The sequence below is a fragment of the Leptosomus discolor genome, chromosome 6, assembly GCF_034619465.1.
Source record: "Leptosomus discolor isolate bLepDis1 chromosome 6, bLepDis1.hap2, whole genome shotgun sequence".
In the NCBI taxonomy this organism is placed as follows: domain Eukaryota; kingdom Metazoa; phylum Chordata; class Aves; order Leptosomiformes; family Leptosomidae; genus Leptosomus; species Leptosomus discolor.
The window spans coordinates 41829576-41849916 of NC_141396.1; the positions used below are offsets into that span (position 1 = coordinate 41829576).

Here is a 20341-nt window from a genome sequence, read left to right on the forward strand (position 1 = left end):
GTTATAGCAACATGCAACACCCAGCTGAAATATTCAGTGACGATGTATATAAACCCAGTTTTCCTTTTGGCCAAAGTATAGACTGTGGATGATTTGATTTTTTAGATTTCTAATTTTTTTCAATTTAAATGTAATGGAATTACTTCATTGAGACATTTAAGGAAAATAAAAATTAGTGTCATTAAAGATCTAGCAGCATACAGATTGAAAGGATTTTTCTGGAGGGAGAGATAGAGGAAGATGAGAGAATCTCTGCAATACGTTTATAGTTTTTAAGAAACAGAATGCAAAGCCTGTAGTATTTGCTGTGTACTTTCATCATTATTGCTATATAAATAATATCAACACTAGATGTCATACACTGCTAGGTAGATAATGGTCTCTGCAACAGAAATACAAGGCTGTATGTTAAATGGTGAAGATGAACCCACTTGTTGGTAGTTTCATGCTAATTATTTCTTCTAATACTTGTTTGAAACCAATCTAAAAATAATAGGCTTACAGTTATCTGAGAAGAGAATTCAATGTGGATAGTCTTTTCAGAAAAAAACTGTGTTCAAAGGAAGGATTTGGAGAGAGGGCTTGGAAGGACAACACCTAAGTTTGAGAATTGGTTCTAACTGTAGAGAAATGTGTGGAAGAAGCGGCGAGAGACAGGGATGAGGATCATATGGATTCTGCATTACAGAAGACATTTAGTCACAAAAGCTGCTGGTAAGCAGTGGAAGACCCTTGTAATATGGCACTCAGCTCTCTTTCTTTTAAAAAAATCTCACTCACAATACTGAAATAAAATCTGGAAGCAGCATGGGATCATGGAAACAGTACTCCTGACTGTCCAAGGCAAGGCCAAGCTGAAGTCGCTCATAAATAAATACAGTATTTTTCTGGTTAAGGATAACTTAAGGATGTTGGTTTTGCAACAGGAATGGTTTAATTCTGTATTTTGGTGCTGCTGTTTCTCCTAACAGGCACAGAAACCATGTATCAAGCATGATTTTTTTGCTCCACAGTATAACAACTGTTCCTCACTTCTAGTGTACGCTATCTTTGGATCTGTGCTCCACAATTCTATTGTATCCCTTCGCTGCTCCTGCGTTGTCCCTCTTGGGTTTTTGTGGTGTTGTCTTGGTTTAGGCCCAGCCAGCAACTAAACAGCACAGAGCCACTTGCTTACCGCCCCCGCCCTGGTGGGATGGGGAGGATAATCCGAAGAAAAAGGTAAAACCTCATGTGTTGAGATAAGACACTTTAACATGACAACACAAGGAGAGAAGAAACAACAATAACACTAATAAAAGAGTACATAAAGCCAGTGATGCACAACATGATTGCTCGCCACCCAGAACTTGACCCTCAGCTCATTTTCCGGATCTCCTCCCTCCCTGGGCCACCTGCCTTCCTTATATACTGAGGATGACTATCCTCTTGGCTTTTTTTCCTTTCAACCACAAGTAGCGTCCTCGTGATTTCCAGCCACTCCATCACAGCCACTCTCTGGAAAAGCCTGTTCTCTTGTCCTGTTTCAGGAGCGGTTCACTGACAGTCAGACCCCAGTGAGTAACTTTCTATACTGATAGTGATTCTTTTGAACTGAGCAGTCAGATGGTCTCAAATGTACCTTAGCCAAAAGAAGCCTGAGGGCATCAGAGGTGCTTGATCATCCAAAGAAAACAAATTTCCTCTGTGCTCTTTCTCTGTAATATTTTTACAACCATTTAGTGAATGAAATTTAAACTGTCCCCTTGAATAGGAATTTTCCTTCATTCATAGGGAATCATGGTAAATATTTATAGTGGAGTAAGACCAACGCACATGTTGTACAAACCTCTCAAAATCCATCTTTGACTGCTACCAATTTTTTTTTTTTTATGTTTCTGAGTACTATGTAACTTCTTCCTCTTACTTCCAGAAGCCTTACCTATCACCCCTTAGAGGCTACCTATTTATTAGCTTGCAGTGAACACAGTCTGAATAACGACATCAATACAGTTTTGTAATGCAGAAATAAGATTTCAGAACTAGAGCTGTTAACAACCAAGGCAAGCATCTCTGAGCATTAGTGCTGAATCTAAGCACCACCACCAGATGCGTAGAGACTGTAGCAGAAAATCACTGACTAATGACACTCAAATTGTTCCTGCAGCATTTACAATATAGTCCAATAAAGAAAACTTAAAATGTTTAGTTCTTTGCTTCCAAAATGCAAAGTAACCTTCTCATGTTTTCTGGAGAGATTTGAAGTCATGTATTTTCTCTTTCTATTCTTAGTAAAAGGCCTGGGACTGTTAGGGGCTATCAAAGTTGGTAGCCCATGGGAGGCAAGGCTGCTGTAGCTCCACATCCCCAGGTCCAGCCAGTAGAGGGGCTAGGCTGTGCTCCCAATAGACACACAGACAAACATACACAATACACATGGTGGTCCACACAGATGTACGTGGACACAACCCTTCAGTACTTACCTGACCACAAACAACGCTGGTGGCTTCATTCTGTTCCCCTCTCTAGGCAACCAGGGTGAAGGTCCACTGGTGGCAAAAATATGCATATAAACAATGTTGCTCCCTCCAGTAACTCACCTTGGATGCTGTTTATCCCAGAACTGATGCTGGATGACCTGGACCTTCCAGTTACCTCACACACACATGTACTGCAGATTCCCAGTACCTGGCCCCTGGATCCTCTCATCTCCATTTACCCTGAACAGGCCTTCTGGCTGACCTGTGGACTTAAGGCTGATTCAAAATATGGCTCCCAGGCCACTTACCCTTCTCTCTGGCTAGTCCAACTTCAAAGGGGTTTTTTTTTAAGTTTGTAACTGAATATGAGCCAGCAGTGTGCACTCGCATCCCAGAAAGCCAACCGCATCCTGGGCTGCGTCACAAGCAGCATGGCCAGCAGGTTGAGGGAGGTGATTCTCCCCCGCTAACTCTGCTCTGGTGAGACCCCACCTGCAGTGCTGTATCCAGCTCTGGGGCCCCCAGCACAACACAGACAAGGACCTGCTTGACCAGGTCCAGATGAGGCCACAAAGATGCTTAGGGGGCTGGAGGACCTCCCCTGGGAGGACAGGCTGAGAGAGTCTGGGTTGTTCAGCCTGGAGAAGAGAAGGCTCTGGGGAGACCTTGTTGCAGTGTTTCAGTATTTAAAGGGGGCTTTACAAGAAAGACAGAGAAAGACTTTTTACCAAGGTCTGTAGTGACAAGACAAGGGACAATGGTTTTAAACTGAAAGAGGGTAGATTTGGATTGGACCCAAGGAAGACATTTTCTATGATGAGGGTGGTGAGACACTGGCACAGGTTGCCCAGAGCAGCTGTGGCTGCCCCCTCCCTGCCAGTGTTCAAGGCCAGGTTGGATGAGGCTGGGAGCAACCTGATCTAGTGGAAGGTGTCCCTGCCCATGGCAGGGGGGTTGGAACTAGGTGGTCTTTAAGGTCCCTTCCAACCCAAACCATTCTATGATGATTCTATGACTCTATGATATTCACTAGCCATTCCACATTGACATATGTACTGACATATGCATGAACTCCAGTCTCTCCAGCTGCTGGCATCCAGGCTCAGGGACCTCTCTCTGTCATGAGTTCCATACTTCAGTTGCTGGTATTTAGACAAACATGGACACAGCAGAGTCCCATCACCCAGGAAAATGATTAGAAACAGAGTTTAATGAAAAGACAGGACGGACTGCAGTGATAAAGCATGGTCAGATGAACATCATGATCTGACAAGCCACCTATTTCCATGTTACCAGCCTCTTTTAGCCCCTGCTCTATTATCCCCGAACCACCTTGATCCCTGTGGTGGGTTGACCTTCACTGGCTGCCAGGTACCCACCCAGCCACTCTCTCACTCCCCTTCCTCAACAGGACAGGGGGAGAAAATACAACAAAAAAGCTTGTGGGCTGCGATAAGGACAAGGAGATGGCTCACCAGTTACTGTCACGGGCAAAACAGACTCAACTTGGGGAAACCAATTTAATTTATTGCCAATTAATAACAGGGCAGTGAGAAATAAAACCAAAACTGAAAACACTTTTCCTCCATTCCCCCTTCTGCCCATGCTCAACTGCACTCCTGACTCTTCTACCTCCTTCCCCACTGAGCAGTGATGGATGGGGAATTGGGGTTGTGGTCTGTTCATAATGCTTCATCTCTGCTGCTCCTGTTGCTGTTCCTCTGCTTCCAGTGTGGGGTCCCTCTCATGGGATACAGTCCTTCCAGAACTGCTCCAATGTGAGTCCTTCCAACAGGCTGCAGTTCTTCACAAACTGCTCCAGCATGGGTGCTTTCCATAGGGCGCAGTCCTTCAGGAACAGACTGCTCCAGCGTGGATCCCCCACAGGGTCACAGGTCCTGCCAAAAATCCTCCTCCTGTGTGGGCTCCTCTCCACAGGCCACAGCTACTGCCAGGAGAGCCTGCTCCAGCGTGGGGTCTCCATGAGCTGCAGGGGGACAGCCTGCCTCACCATGGTCTTCACCACAGGCTGCAGGGGAATCGCTGCTCTGGCACCTGGAGCACCTCCTCCCCCTCCATCTTCACTGACCTTGGTGTCTGCAGGGCTGATTGTCTCATATATTCTCACTCCTCTCTCACAGCTGTTGTGCAACATTTTTTACCCTTCCTTAAATATGTTGTCATGGAGGTGCTACCAGCATCACTGATAGATAGGCTCAGCTCTGGCCAGTGGTAAGGCTGTTTCAGAGCTGGCAGAAGCCGGTTGTGTCTGGCATGGGGCAGCTCCTGATCTCTTCTCACAGAAGCCACTCCTGCAACCAAATCCTTGCCACATAAACCCAGTACCATCCCCCTCCGTAGACTCCTCCTGACGGATGTCACAGCTGGGACATGGGGTGGATGGCTCTGCAAACAGCCCTGGGGCAGGGGGCTCCTCCCTCTGATGAGCTTACAGGATCCCCCTGCTGCCCCACCTCTCAGCTCCTCTGTGCTGCTGGGGATGAGCCCTCCATCTCACCACCTCATCCAAACTCTAACTATATAACCCTACTAGCTGGACAGAGAAAATGACATAGCTGTCAGTTACGGGGAACTGCTGAGCGCCTATGTAGTAACTTCTGGCAACTTCAAGCAGTGCTTCAAAAATTCTTGTTTGTCCTAATTTGCTGTGATCAGCAATTTTTCATTTTTAAATATTAAATGCTCTGTTAAAACAAACTGATGTGTCAGGTAAATATTATTTAGACCAAACAAAACTTACAAATTAATGGAATGCCTAACTATTTTCCATTTTTATTTCAAGATTTCTAATACAAGGCTTTCTATGATACTCATGAAAAATTATCATAGAAACAATCCTAGTATTTTAATACACTCTTGCTGAATCTTTTGAAGAGAAAAGAAACTAACAGCAAATTTTCAAATTTTTATGGCTCCATTATCTACTAAATCCATTTTCTGGGCTGTAAATGCTGGATGAAATGCATGGCAGCTGGATGACTCGGACACCTGCTGTAAAACAACTGCAGTTCAGAATCGCTGAGAAAGCTTTGTTGGCTTAAGTTTCTGCTAGTAGACTTCATGCTGGATTATACAAATTTGTCCAGGTCAGAAGTTTTGCTTCATGACCCTTTCACTTCTCCAGTTTCTTGTGTCTTCACTTCTGAGATCGCTTGTCTTGGTTTGGGCTAAAGCAGAACTAATTCTGGTTTAGTGGTTTAACTTTTCAGTTAAGTCTCCTCTAACTAACGGCACTTTCTGAAACAGCAGCAGGTTTTTCCAGACAGTGACTGCTTCTAGCAGTGATAAGGCCTGATGTTATAGTTCGTACCAAGGAATGGGATGCAGAGAGGCCTTTGTTTATACTTGTTCTTATAGTGACCAAGGTCACTGCTAAATCTTGTACTCCATGTTGGGGTGCCGAGAGTGAAAAGGGTCGCAAGCACATAAAAGGTCACACCTGCAGGGAGGAGCGAACCGGACAGGTGATCCAAACCTGACCAACAGAGTATTCCATCCCATATACGTCTTATTCAGTATAAAGCTGAGAGATCACGAGGGTCTGTCTCTCTTCTTCAATGGCCGACATCTGAGGAGGACTCTGTTCTTCTGTCGTCGATCCTGATCCGTACATCCCTGAAATCCAGTGCCTGAGTCCAGCTCCTGCATCCCGTCCCTGTCTGCTGCCGAGTCCAGCCTGGGACTGCCCCAGTGCCAGCCCTGCAGCGTGGTGGTGACGGTATGGTCATCGGGGGGGGGGGGTGGGGGGGGTGGAGTTTGGTTGTTCGGTTCCATATTGGTTTTGTATCTATTTGTATATATTACATTATTCCCTTATTCTTATCTTTCCTTTTATTGTTATTGTTTCATTAAAGCTGTTTTAGTTTTTTTTCCCAAACCATAAAGTCTCTCTCCCTTGTTCTCTCTCCTTTTTCCTTTTGGGAGGGGAGAGTGGTTAATATAGAGCGTCTGCCATTTGTTAGTGGCCAGCTCAGCCTCAAACCATGACATCTCTATACGAGGATGTCCCCAAGCCCCTTTCACGGCAAACCTGGTGCTTGCGCTTTCACCACGTCTTTCGACAGTTACCACCAGCCACACATCTGGTAACAGGGTCTTTGTCCCTTTGCCTCAGCATTTGGTAACACCATTGCCAGATAGTTTTTTTTCTAACCATCCCAGAATATCTCTCTCACATATATTCTGTTATGCAAAAGGTGTACTGACAACCGCATCGCACTACTCTATTTTGAGAAAATGTCACACAGTGAATCGTAAACCACATGTCAGTTCATATCCACCTACAATAATACAAGTATCAGCCTATAAAGCAAAACTGAATGATATGGTAAGCACGTAAGTAACATCTAGAGTTTGAACTACAACTTGGTGTAGTACATATTCCCAAATATTTAAAAAGTTTAATGAAGCGGTAGATATAAAATACTATAGTATTATGGCCATCTCATAATTGTAAATGGCTCTCAAAATACAAACAGATTAAAATTAATTTATTTTTAGCTACTGTACTTCATCAGTAAATCGAAGCATCCATTTTAATATTCAATTTATTTAATCCCTGCCATATCCAGGACTCTGTATCAAAAGAAATAAGCTTAACTGGCAATCACTTGTGCCCTTTCTACTATCAGCTTTATAAACAGGCACACTGTAAGTCTGATACTTCTTCACTCTTAGCAATTTGTTTAGATAAAAAAGCTACATTTTTGTGCAGCAGGTCTTAAGAGTTCTGAACAAAGCCCTTAGAAAGTAGGCACAAAATTCAGTAAAAAAACCCTCAGCAACAAAACCTCCTAGCAACAGACAACTCTAACAGTCCAGGTTTTCAGACTCTAGCAAATAATAGCAACTCCACTATGTTTACTGGCAAAAATGTATTGCAAACCTTGGACACAAACTAGAAAAAAGAATAATTCTTTTGATAATTTGTACGCAACGTGGGCAAAACAAAACTGAGCTGTCCTGTGACACTTCAGTGCTAAAGGTCACATCACTTAGTAGTAAAATGTCATTTCTGAATTACCTTTTTTTTTAAACACAAAGCAATTATTTGAGATCTCATTAAAATGGTACAATATGAATTAACTAATGGACTGCTCAGAAGTCAGCAATTATGACTCTATTGCTTTCCGTATATGCAAACAATTACACGTGCCCTTGTTTCAGTGAGGCTATATTTTCTTACGAGGTATTTTCTTGAGAGAAATAACCTCAGAGAAAAAAAAATAAATCGCACAGAAAATGTAAATAAAAACTGGATGCTATTTTAAATTAAGCTTAGTTAATTTCTTCCTGGAATTAGGAAAGGTGGAAAGTTTGGGGATATTAAGAAACAACAAACAAAAAGATTCAGTGATAAAATGAAAACATTAATTTAAAATGGAAATATAGAATACAGGGGGAAGAGGAGAAAAATATTTAGCAAAAATCAAGAGAAATGAGAAGTTATAAAGTATAATAAACTGTTAGGTGAACCTAAAAGACAGGAAAAATTGATGGTGGGAGGCCAGACAGCTAGTAAAGTTATAGGACATGAGGGGCAAAACAGACCTTATGTATACCACAGGCCCATCACCAGATATAAACAGACAGACAAAAAGATTAACAATAATACAGCTCAGTATGTATTTCCATTCTGTTTCCTAATATAAGGAAGATGACATTTATGAAATTCTCTCTAACTTACTATCTACTGAAGATGATGTTTAGCATTGCCTACTCAGTACCAGCTTCATGAAATAGTAGACATAAACAGCTTGTAACTGTGATGTCTGGACATGGATAAGATGTTAATCTTAACTGATGTTACAGCACTGACACAAACACAGAAGAATGGAAATAGCTAACATTAGGGATTGCTGTAGACGTTGACTGAGGCAACAATAAACTTACTCATTATCAAGATACTAACGTTCACCGTTATTATCCAAAAAGAAAAATAAAAGCTGCCTGAATAACACAAGAATAAACATACATTATGCCACCTGGAAGTCGCTACAATCAGTAGGTATCCATTAGGTACAGCTTTACAAACAGCTTATTTTAAGACAGGAAAGCACATCAAGAATGGTGGAACAGTTGCTATTTTGAAAGAACCACGGTATAGGAGTCTTCAGGAAGCACGCTAAAACTGTCCAAGACTAATGTTACAAGGAGGGAACAAAGATACTAAAAATAAAATCAAAAACTCTTATGCCAGTCTGTGATTATAGACTAATTTGCACGTTTTCTATTACTACTTGAACATGTTACAAATTCTGTGTCTGCAACACACACATAAATATGCACGTGTGTGCACCCACATAAGGTATTTATAACTGAGTTGACACTCTTGCATTTCTCGGGTCAGTTATTCACACCTAAGTGAAACTTCAAATCATACTCACCCCAGTATACGGTTCATTCCATGCCTAGCAGCATAATGGAGCGGAGTGTTGTGCTGGTACGTTTCTCCGTAAGAAGTATTTGGGTCAAGAGTTTCTTTTAGTTGAGGGTTGCTCTCATAGATTTGGCAGGCCAAGTTTTCATCTCCATTTATAAGAGCTTTGCGGAATTTGGTGGTTGTATTTCCCATGTTGCTATCCTAGCTACCAATGGCACTTCTTCCTTTCCCTTTCATCCACTTGTTGTACGGTTCTGTAACATGCTTCACAGCCTAAAAGACAAACAATATTTCAGTTATTCTGTAAAACACTCTTTCACCCAAAGCTACAGCACTGTAAGCAGGCATTTGAAGAAGTACATAGGGCCTGTAAACTCAACTCATGAATTGCTTAAATCCTTCTAGGTAAATACAGATTGCCAATTCTTCACAGATTATTTCCCTGACAAATTGTGCCACCTCCCTCTGCAAATATCTTCACCACCCATACTCTTTGAACACATGGAAAAGAAAAAAAAAAAAGGCCAAAATCCACCTATGTCACCTGTAGAAGACAGAGGTGAACACTGAATTTCCATGAATAAGAAATTAATTAGAAATTAGAAGTGATTTCAAAACACAGTAGAAGCAAAGCAAAATTATTTAACAAGGAGGTAAAATTCTTCAAAAGCATGCAAGAAAGCAGACATCAGTTTAACTTTTACTTAAAGAAGATAATGTAAAAACGTGCTTGAAGCACCTGTGCCGGTGTAGGCAGGTGTAAACGGCACTTTTCTGTGCCAGCAAGACGAATGCCCATGAACACAGGAATTACCATGGCCCCTGCTAAGCAGACTCTTCTAAACACCTAACCCCCTTTTTAAAATGACACTTAAGAGATCAACAAGGAACGGGTCCATACAATGCCAAGCATTGTACTGGCACAGATCAACTGTACCTTACAAGTACTTTGAAGTACTTTCCAGGTGCTATGCTCCCCAGCCTCTCACCTTTATCTGAGAGGGGACCAGCAGACCAATTTGCATAAATACAGAGCAGCCAGCGCATCTCCACTCACACAATGGGACAAGAGAAGCTTATCAGGTCGTGCAGTCAGAAAGAGCACACGTTGGTTTACGTCAGAGGGACAGACAGGGGACTCAGCACCAGGCTGCAGCTGGTAGCACAGTGAACCTTCTAGGAGGTCTCTTTTGTGCATGAGTCATCCCACCCAGACTGCTCCATGCCAGACCTTTCACCCCATAAAGCAAACATGGGGATCCAAATATGCCAGGCACAGCAGGTTACGAAACTGAGATCTTGGCCACGTATAATCAGGCAGGGCAGAAGCTGCTTTGTGCCCAGTACCTTATATTCAACTTGTTGGGACTATCTCAAAACCTCTAATCCTACATTGGCTTTCCAGCACAGTTACTGGTGCCCAGACGGCCTTATAGACAGAAGAAAGAGGAATCCAAAGGGTCCAGAGCTGCAGAAAATCCAGGGGAGTCAGGATGTGGATGCAATTCATGTGAAAGGGATTTGGGGAAAGGTGGAGAAGAGCTGCACTGAGGTATTTTTGTCTTCCCAGAATAGTCCTCTCATGAGCCGCTTTCAGCTACTGTTGTGAACTTCTGTGTCACATTCCATCCCAGTCTTACTATAGCTTTGATCAGATCTTATTCTGCACGAGACCCTACCAGCAGGAGTCTTGCATTGTCTCCTCTCTTGCAGTTCCTCTGAGAGGTCATTTCGTGAAGAGGAGGGAAGAGATCTCTCCTAATCTCACCGGTGCCGTCAGGGCCATTCAAGAAGGAGAGCAGTGGCCATGGTGGCCTCCGTTTTCATCCCTTTTTCCAACAAAACCTTGGTGAGGCAACCCTTATTTTGGAGTTGTGTCCCACCTTTTGATGTCATTGTGTGAGATATCAATGATACTGCCAAATCAGCTGACTCAACATGCTAAACATGTTGCCCATGTTCTCTTCTGTGACCAGAGTTACCTGGCAAGCAACTATGTCAAGCAGCTGAAAGTTTCTCATAATAATAAAGTAGGCGCTCATCTAAAAGCAAATGCACACCTTTCATATGTTTAGTTATACACACAAACCAAAGCCCAGACTCTTCAATCACACTAAGGATGCTGCAGCATTTTGTATCTTTCCGTCATCTGTATATTTTAAAACATAAACATGTAGATAGTATGCAGATAACATTTATATTCTTCAAGAAACCCACTGCATGTTCACATTACCATGTCACAGCTCTCAGTGCTGTAGATTAATGTGTTTTCAGATGCAGAAGCAGCTGCATTACTCTAAATATTGGATAGTTTCAGGCTTTAATGAAGGACTGTACAAACCCAAGACAAACTCTACACTCTTTTCAATCAACCAGCAGTTCATACTACCTTCAACAACTAGGATCTCAAAAATAACTTGAAAGAATGATTTTCAGTAAAGTTTGTTAACGAGATCAGTTTATGGCATTTTATTGTATTATCTGTCAATCCCTATCCACCACCAACAGCTCTCAAGACTATAAACTAAATCAGCCAAGTGCAAGTGCCTGAAAGATATCATGTTCCTAGAATCTTCATGAAAATCAATAATGAAGATCCTACGAGTGCCCATAAGAAGAAAAGCACAAAACCTTCCTCCATCATTTGAAATTAGAACGCAACAGTGTCAATTGGCACACACTTATTTCTGGAAATCAGCACATGGAGAGCTTGTGTCAACTGCAGCACACGTTGCCTCTTGCCCAAAACTGGAACACTGAATAAACCTGGGTAGGGATGAGAGAGGGTGTCGCGAGTACCAGGAGATAAGATGGTGCCCTCTGACAGTCTGAGAGGAAGCTGGGGCAGGGTGGTACTGTTGAGATGTTGCAGAGGAGATCTGAATGGATTTAGGCAGGGGTCTGGAAATGCATGGGAGAACTGAGTGTAGAGTGGCTCTACAGAACTATAAAGCTCAAGTTATTGCAGTGCAGAAAAGGCAAAATTCATAAATTTCATTTATTCTATTGCACACCAAAGAAACTGTATTTCTTTTTGATGGAATACAGACACATTAGATGGTAGCAGTCTTCAACAACTAATAATACAAAAGATGTAGGAACATTGCTTGAACTATTATGTACATTATCATCTGGGAATTTTAGGAATATGCAGCATGTACCGCATAACTCACTGAACAAAACAGTGACACCTGCTTCCATAAAAAAAAGCTTACAGCCTATGTGCATAAGAGTTATATATGATACAGTCATGATATAGAAAGGTTAACAAAATAAAGAGAGTAAAATACTTGTCTGTACAACAAGACGGCTCCCCAAATGAAAAGATTCTCAGTCAAAGGAAAGTGAGAATTTGAAGAAGGATTATGAAACAGAGCAATGATGTGGTTTTGAACAGACACAAGTGAAACTCCCTGCAATACCAAGAACCAGCACAGCGGTATTGAAAATTTAGCAAGTGGCTAATGTAACTATAATCATCACATTATCAAAATAAAATGAAAGATGACAGAATGGGGATAGTCCATGAAAGCCGTTCAGGTGAAGGCAAACAGCTTATATTTGATGTGATAGCAAGAAAACAACCTCTAGAAGAATGCAAGGAGAGAAGTGACAGGGTCAAAACTAACCCAGAAAAGAGTTTCCTACCTAAAATACATGATATGATAAACTGTACTAAGGGCTTTCACCTTCATACAGTATCCACAAGGTCTTTCATCTTCAACACTATGACAGGCATTAGCCTTTTATGCTTCAGAAATTTGGTGGGCCATGATGTAGTTTTCTTTCCTGAACTAGCCATGAAACATGCCAGCAGAAAAGCAGAAAGATAGGGGAGAAGCTGCCTTTGTACCCTGGCTGTTAACAGTTGGCTCCCAGCGTGCCTGGAAGTCCAGAAGAAACCAAGATGTGACAGCTGCTGCCTCTCTCAAGCTGCTGTGGCTCCTGAGTGCCCTGCCGTAAAATATTCAAGATCTGCCCATTTGCAGTCCTCAGTTCATCTTTCAGCTAACAGATCAACTACATCCACCACCAAAGAAGCCTCTACTTCAACTGAAGGAGAAAAAGAACAAAACATGAGCTAGTGCAACACTTCTGGATCTAACAGTGGCTGAAAGGGGCCCAGTGTGCCTTCTTTTTGTGTTGGTTTTTTTCCATTAAGAGCTTCCAACCCATTACGTGTTCTCAGAGGACAGTAAGCTTACAAGACCAATGCTGCAACAGGCAGAGATTCAGAGAAAGGAAACTTGGTTCACTCCTTCAACCTCTCCTTTCATGTTTTTGAAGGTGAAGAGCATGTAAAATCCATCCCTGGAGGTGTTCAAAAGACTTATAGATGTGGCGCTTCTGGACATGGTTTAGTGGTGGGCTTGGTGGTATTAGGATAATGGTTGGACCTGATGATCTTAAAGGTCTTTTCCAACCAAAATGATTCCATGATTCTATAAAACGCATATTTTCTCCTGAAAGGGGGGAAAAGAGGTGGCAGCGAAGAAGCCTGAAGGTCCAGCCAGTCCACAACCTCAGGGACCTGGAGAGCTCCTGCAGGCTGAATACAGGGGTTGCTAATACAGCTCCCATGGTTGACTAGGTAGTGTGCAGTCTCAGTGTCACTGGTCTTGCTTTGCTGTTTGTATAACCCAGCATTTAAAATCTTTAGGCTATTCTTTAATGTGCCATATTACAAAAACATAGCAGTAGAAGAAAAATAACAACAGGAAAACAATAACTTTCAAGTATTTTGTCTTAATATTATTGAGACAAATAAAATCTTAGAGGACAAAGACAAGATATTTGTTTGGCAGGCAGATGTACTCACTAAATTTTCAAGTTCTGTGATAACAGAAGGGCTATGTCATAGCCTTTACCATAGCCTCATAACATTTATCATAACCACAAATACCATAATCTTTTACACTAAAGAATACAGGAAAAACTAAATGCAATGTTTGCTAATTATATCCCATATTATTTCAGACTTTCAAACATCAACCATCTCATTCAAAACTAGAAACTGTATTTACTACTCTACTATTGCCAAATAAAAGTTTCATCTTAACAAAAAAATGAAGTACTGATTACACAGAATCACAACCTATCTTAAAGTCTAAGGAAAGATTCTTATAAACTCAGTCAAGGGCATCACTCTTATCTGCTTTAACAATGAACAGTAAAACTTCTATGGGATTATTTGCAACACTGCTAAAAGCAACACTTTGATACCATAGCTCTATAAATATTTAACAAAGAGACAGCCACTCTCATAGGCGCTTGAAGGCTGAACACAAGATGAAGAAAGGTTGGATACAGAAAGACATGGGTAGAGCAAGGTAACAATGAGATTTTTGAAAGCAGTTGCACCAGCTGCCCAATTAATATTGATTTTTCCCTGGACATCATCACAGAAGTGAGTTTGAAGAAGGACAATTGCAATGGCTTAATAGGATTTTAGAAGGAGTTCCTCCTTTGAAATACTGCCACAATGCTTGCTAGAAATTTATAATGAATGATAAAATATTGCACAAGTGGGATCACATAAGTATTTTTGGAACATCCTACTTTAACACTCATTTAGGAACCACGTATTGAACACAAAAGTCTTTCATGAGATGACGTACCTCTCTCAATTTACATTTTAATTGCTTTAATACTGAAGCAGAATTTCTCACTGAATGTAAAACTAGCGTATGATCATACAGCAGCCGTTCTGTATCTTGGGGAATGAAGTAAAGGAAGGGAGACAGTACTACACCATTCTGCTCAGGAAACCTATCACAATCAGTAAAAAAATACTCAGGTTTAACTATAAGAAGAAAATACTATATATTTCTTGCATCAAAAAATCTATTATCTATATTATGAGCAAAGATCAGCAACAGATCTAATCATAATTCGCAACCATTATTTTACAATGTAACACTGTGTGATCCCACAGTTTAACCTAAAAAGTTTGAATACGATTTGGAGCTCAAAAAAACCTGCACTACTTATTTGACAAAAGTAGTTTTTCATGTAAACTATAAGAACATTATTGTTTAATAGCCAACTGAGCCAGGCTCAAAGAAGTAAGACTTTACATAGCACCTCATAGTTAAATCTTTGTATTATTAAAATAAAATACACTGACTAAAATTAGTGTATATTACATAGTTTCTACACCTTTGGAAAGATAAGTGATAATGAACTGCTTACACAAAAAGGGTAAAGAAAAAAAGATATCAAAACTACTTGTTTTTTCAAAGCACCTGGTTTTGCTGAAAATATAAAATACTACATTGCATTCTAAAAGCATCTTCTGTTTCAAGCACAGTTAGCTCAAAAGGTAACTATTTTATTTGCTTTGGATACTGCAGTTAAACTGCTCACTCTTAAAAGCTGAGTTTCTAAAATATTTACTGCAGAGTTTATCCTGCACTATAAATCATAATTTATTGCAGAAGGGAATCATGAACAGCTTTGTGGTTTAGGAGAAAGCTTAGTAACCTGGTATACTTCAGAGGAGTGTCCTAGTGATGTTGGTAATTTTAATCCTCACTACTGGGACAGACTAACACAAATGAAGCAAGTAAAAAGTTATGTTCAAGAACTCTCAGGATACCAAGCCCTCTCCCAAACACAGCAAAAAAAAGCTCTGGTTAGTGCTCCTCTTCCTTCCTTGCCTCCTTCTGTGGAGATTAAGAGCACAGACGCTGACTGGGGATAAACTGAAGACCTTTATTGTTTACTACATCATCATTATACACTTTTCTCTACTAGTACACGCGCCACTAAGTAAGCTAGGACTGGTGTACAAACATTGTCCATGCGCCACTACTGCTAACCCCATTGGCTGCTATCCTGCAGGCTTGCCGCCTTCTCATGTCTAACGGGTCAGCACCTGTTTACTTCCCTGTTATCTTCTTCTACTCTTGTTCAAGGCTCAGGGCAGGAGCTGCTGGAATTCTGTTAATTCTTTCCATCCCTTCTCTCCTTGTTGACTTACTCCTACATCTCCCCCTTCTTTGTTTACAATCAAGACAGCTCTGACAGTCATATACCAAACGTTCAATACATTGCAAGAGACATGGTATACAGATAAGGATACACAGGAAGATAAGCGGACATACTAACAACAACTTAATAAGCTATTTAGACCAGCTACCAAAACCTCATCTCCCTAAAAGTTGATTCAGCTATTGCCATGTGTCATCAACCCAAAACTTGAGAACTCCGTCCTTCAGCATCTGGATACTTTTATGGACTGATTCGGAGTGATCTGATAAATTCATGTAACACATTCCTTCAAAATCCTCACATTCATGACCTTGTGCTAAAAGCAAAAAATCAATGGCTGTGCAATTTTGCAGCGTGGCATGCCCGACTGTAACACAGGCTTCTGTTGATCAACTGCATTGGTGCTAGCACTGAGTTACCTTTTACAAATCAAAGGAAACACACATGACTAAGGCAAAGTAAAAGTAAACACAGGAAAACAAGCTTAACAGCTATAACTCAAACTATTCCTAACTAGCAGGAATCCACTTCAAGAAACCTGTCAAAGGCTTTTATATCTTTTATGCAGTTCCCTTCTTTTTTCGTTTTTGTTTGTTTGTTTGTTTTTTTACCGTTTTTTCTTTTATCTTTTTTCCTTTTGTACCTTTTCCCCTTTTTTCCTTTTTTACCTTTTTCCTTTTGTCTGTTTTTCCTTTTTTTTCCCCTCCTTTTTTCCCCCTCCCCTTTCCTTTTTTTTTCCTCCTATTTTTTCTCTCCTATTTTTTTTTTGTTTAATTTTCTTAGCGACACCCCCCACCCCCCCGAAAAACGACCGGGGAGGAGGTGAGGTCCGTTTTTTTGGGGGGGTGGAAGGGTTGGGGTGACCCCAGGGGTGACGCCGGGGGTCCTCTGTCCCCCTCCCTCCGTCTCCACCGCACCCCCACGAGCCTTCGGTGTCGTCCTCCTCCTCCTCGCCGTCGGGGGCTACGGGAGGTGCTCGGCTAGGCCGTCAGCGTCGGGGCCGCGGGGGTCGGGCTCGGCTTGCCCTGGCAGTTGAGGCTGAGGACGCACCGCCAGGCGCGTCTCGCTCTGCCGCACCAGGAAGACGCCGTGGGAGCCGGCGCCGCCCGCCAGCACCGGCTGCGCCGCCTTCAGCCGCGACAGCGTCCTGTGGAACCAGGGGTACTCGGAGAGGGGGTGCTCCAAGGGGTCCGTCTGGCGACTGTACTGAACCAGAAAGGCACGCAACATTTCCAAGTCCCCCTCTTCCCAAGCCTTGCGGCGAACTTCGTCCCCTGTCTCAGGGGAATAGATAGTAGATGAGTCCACTCCGGGGACTGTGGTCGTGACCCACTTCAAGATACACTTAAGTTAGGACTCAATTTTGGCCTCTCTCTCCTGCACTTTTTGTTCCAATTCACTTTTTAAACTATCGAGATTCTTGCTTTATTTACTCAGCTGTTTATTTAGCTCTTCATTACAGCCTTTTCCTCCGTAGATACAGAGGCACCCATCATGCCCCGTTGCTCACCTCTGTCCTGCAGAGATGATTAATGCAACTTCGCGATCCTGCTTCCTTTCAGCAGCCTGGGGAGTTCAACAGGTTTGCCACCGGCTCAGCTACTCCTTAAGTTATGTTATCAGCCGCTCACCTTTTTCTCTAGGTGATTACTTGTCCGGACAGCAGCTCTCAAGCCACTGCTTTATTCGTTCGGCTGGGCTCTCCACCAGTCGCTCACTGCCGCGATTCAAGTCCCTGTTTGGGACACCATTTGTGGAGATTAAGGGCACGGACTCCGATTGGGGACAAACAGAAGACCTTTATTGTTTGCTACGGCATTATTATATGCTTTTCTCTACTAGTACATGCGCCACTAAGTAAGCTATGATTGGTGTACAAGCATTGTCCACACGCCTTGCCACCTTCTCGTGCCTAAGGGTCTGCACCTGTTTACTTCCCTGTTATCTTCCTTTACTCTTGTTCAAGGCTCAAGGCAGGAGCTGCCCGAATCCTGTTAACTCTTTCCGTCCCTTCACTTCTTGTTGACTTACTCCTACATCCTCCCCTCTACGCAAAGTAAAGAGCATCACAGTGCCAAAAAAATCGCTCACTTTACCAAATAAAAATAAACAAAAAAGAACAAAATAAAAAAATGGCACATTCAAATGTGCACACCTACTCTATGCATGGCTGGCAGAGACATCTGTAATTAAGATGTAGCAGAAAAAGTCAGACTAACACTAACTTTTACATGTTTACAGTAAAGATTTAAGATTTGCCAAATTTTAATTAATGCGCAAAAATTGCTCTTGCTGGATACCTGCATCTGGAGAAACATTTCTGCAAATTTCTAAGTAACAAATGCACTAGTAAAGCTTGAGAATCGAGTTATAGAAAAGTGGTGGTGAAACAGCTTGTTTGGTTTTTGTTGGTTTTGGTGTTTGTTGGGGTTTTTTTTTTGTGTTTTTTTTGTGTTGGGTTTTGGTTCTATGTTTTAAATATCAAGGTTGAAAAGTGGCAGTAATGTTGAGAGTTGACTTGAATAAAACACAATGTAAAAGGTAGTAAGATAATTGTTTCCTCATTTATATATTTGTGGGATACAGAGTCTAGCAACTTACCGTACAATCTTTTTCTGCTGGCATATGTACCCACAAGTAGAAGTTATTGAAGTTGAAGTTATTGCTCAACTCAGTAATTTAAGACTTTGGCTTACTGACTCAGGCACAAAGACTTTCATCGACACAGAGTATTTTCTTTCAGGCACATGTCTTTCAGAACTCCAGTTTGTGGAGAAAAAAGGAATTTAAGCATGGCTTTGGTTTTCTTTGCATCGATGCACTTACAGGAATGCAACAGGAGCAGCTGCAGCAGAGACTAGAAGCAGCTACCACTTTAATTTTGGCATAGATGTAGCTAAAGTAATCGCTACATTGATTTTGATGGTGTTGTCTATAGTACTTGCATTCATCATCTAAATGAAATGTAGTAAATCCACTGTGGGGTAGGTATGTACACACATGGCAGGAGAGACAAAATACTGTGCAGCCGAATCAAAGGTATACTGTGATAGTTAGATGAAGACAGCACCCCTGCAGTTATTCAGAAGAAAAAAAATTCCAGTGCTGCAGGCTCAAAGGAGCAACTGTTTTGGTGTGTCCTTTTTTTTTTTTTTATCCTTAGGGATCAGCAATTCAGTAAGGTGGAACAAAAGAGTTGTCATTCTATAATCACACACTGGAATAGTCACACCTATAACTGCAGATCATTTCATATTCATTCCAAGGCACCATGTCTTTAGAAAATAATTTTTAAAATAACAACAAAACATTCAAAGTTCTCTAAAGTCCAGATAACACTAGAGAGTTGTTCCCAATGCAACCATCTGTCAAGGTCTTAATAATCTGATTTAATTTGCTCTGGCATAGTTACTGATACAAGAGAGATATTCTTCTTAATGGTCTTTTTAGGCTCCAGTCATAAAATACAGCAGAACTCTTTCAGGGCTAGCTCTTCACTCCTCAGTTAAGTAGACTAACCAAATTTAAAATAATATAAAATATCTGTGCCTAGTGTAATCCCAACACTACCACCCTAAGACATCCTCTATCTAGAACAGAAGGCGAAGCAGCACAAAAAGCAATGTTTGACATCAGATTAAGTCAAGCCAAAGACAGACATGCTTGATAGTTCTGGCTTTTAATCTCAAACACACTGTTTCTTTTAGTATAAAAAGCTCACTATAGACTGTTCCACTGACTGAAGTAACTCAATACATTTTTGATACAGTGCATAAAACACTGTTCATTCAATAAATGTACATAATAAAGTGACTTCTGTACCACAGGTCAATGCTGACAGCACCGCTTTTTCACCAAGCAAAAGTGAACAAATACCACCCTATATAAAGAAGTACCAGCAGCTGATGACTCACGGGACATTTAGCATCAGTGATAAGCTAAAGAACATGAACCAGAGATTGGTAATGTTCTTAACCAGTGCAATGTCTCCCATGGCAGCATGAAAACCCAGTTCAGATAGTATAGTGCTTCTCCGATTTGTTTCTCCGTACTCTCACACACATCATGCCCAACCTGTTGGCTGGGATGGAAGTCACTTTGCCAAAAAGACTCAAGCACACTTTGTTTAACCCTAAGATCATAGAATCACAGAATCATTCAGGTTGGAAAAGACCTTTGAGATCATCAAGTCCAACCACCAACTCTACTCTACCAAGTACCGTACATCCTCCAAGTACCGTATTCTACCCCTAAACCGTACCTCCAAGCACCACATCTCAATGAACTTTAACCACATTAAGGGAAGATGACTCAACCACCTCCCAAGCAGCCTGTTCCAATGCCTGACAACCCTTTCAGTGAAAAATTTTTTCCTAATGTCAAGCCTAAACCTACCCTGGTGCAGCTTGAGCCTGTTCCCTTGTGTTCTATCATTAATTATCTGTGAGAAGAGACCAGCACCTTCTTCTCTACAATGTCCTCTCAG

At 41.6% G+C, this 20341-nt stretch overlaps 1 protein-coding gene across 1 annotated transcript in view; it reads right to left on the reverse strand.

The window, feature by feature from the left end:
* ANKIB1 (ankyrin repeat and IBR domain containing 1) overlaps nt 1-20341 on the reverse strand; it is a 98142-nt gene that overhangs the window by 51015 nt on the left and 26786 nt on the right. The window contains exon 2 of the mRNA XM_086466323.1: nt 8867-9135. Coding sequence (XP_086322449.1) covers nt 8867-9054 — 188 coding nt within the window. The 5' untranslated portion in view covers nt 9055-9135. The remainder of the gene's footprint in view (nt 1-8866; nt 9136-20341) is intronic.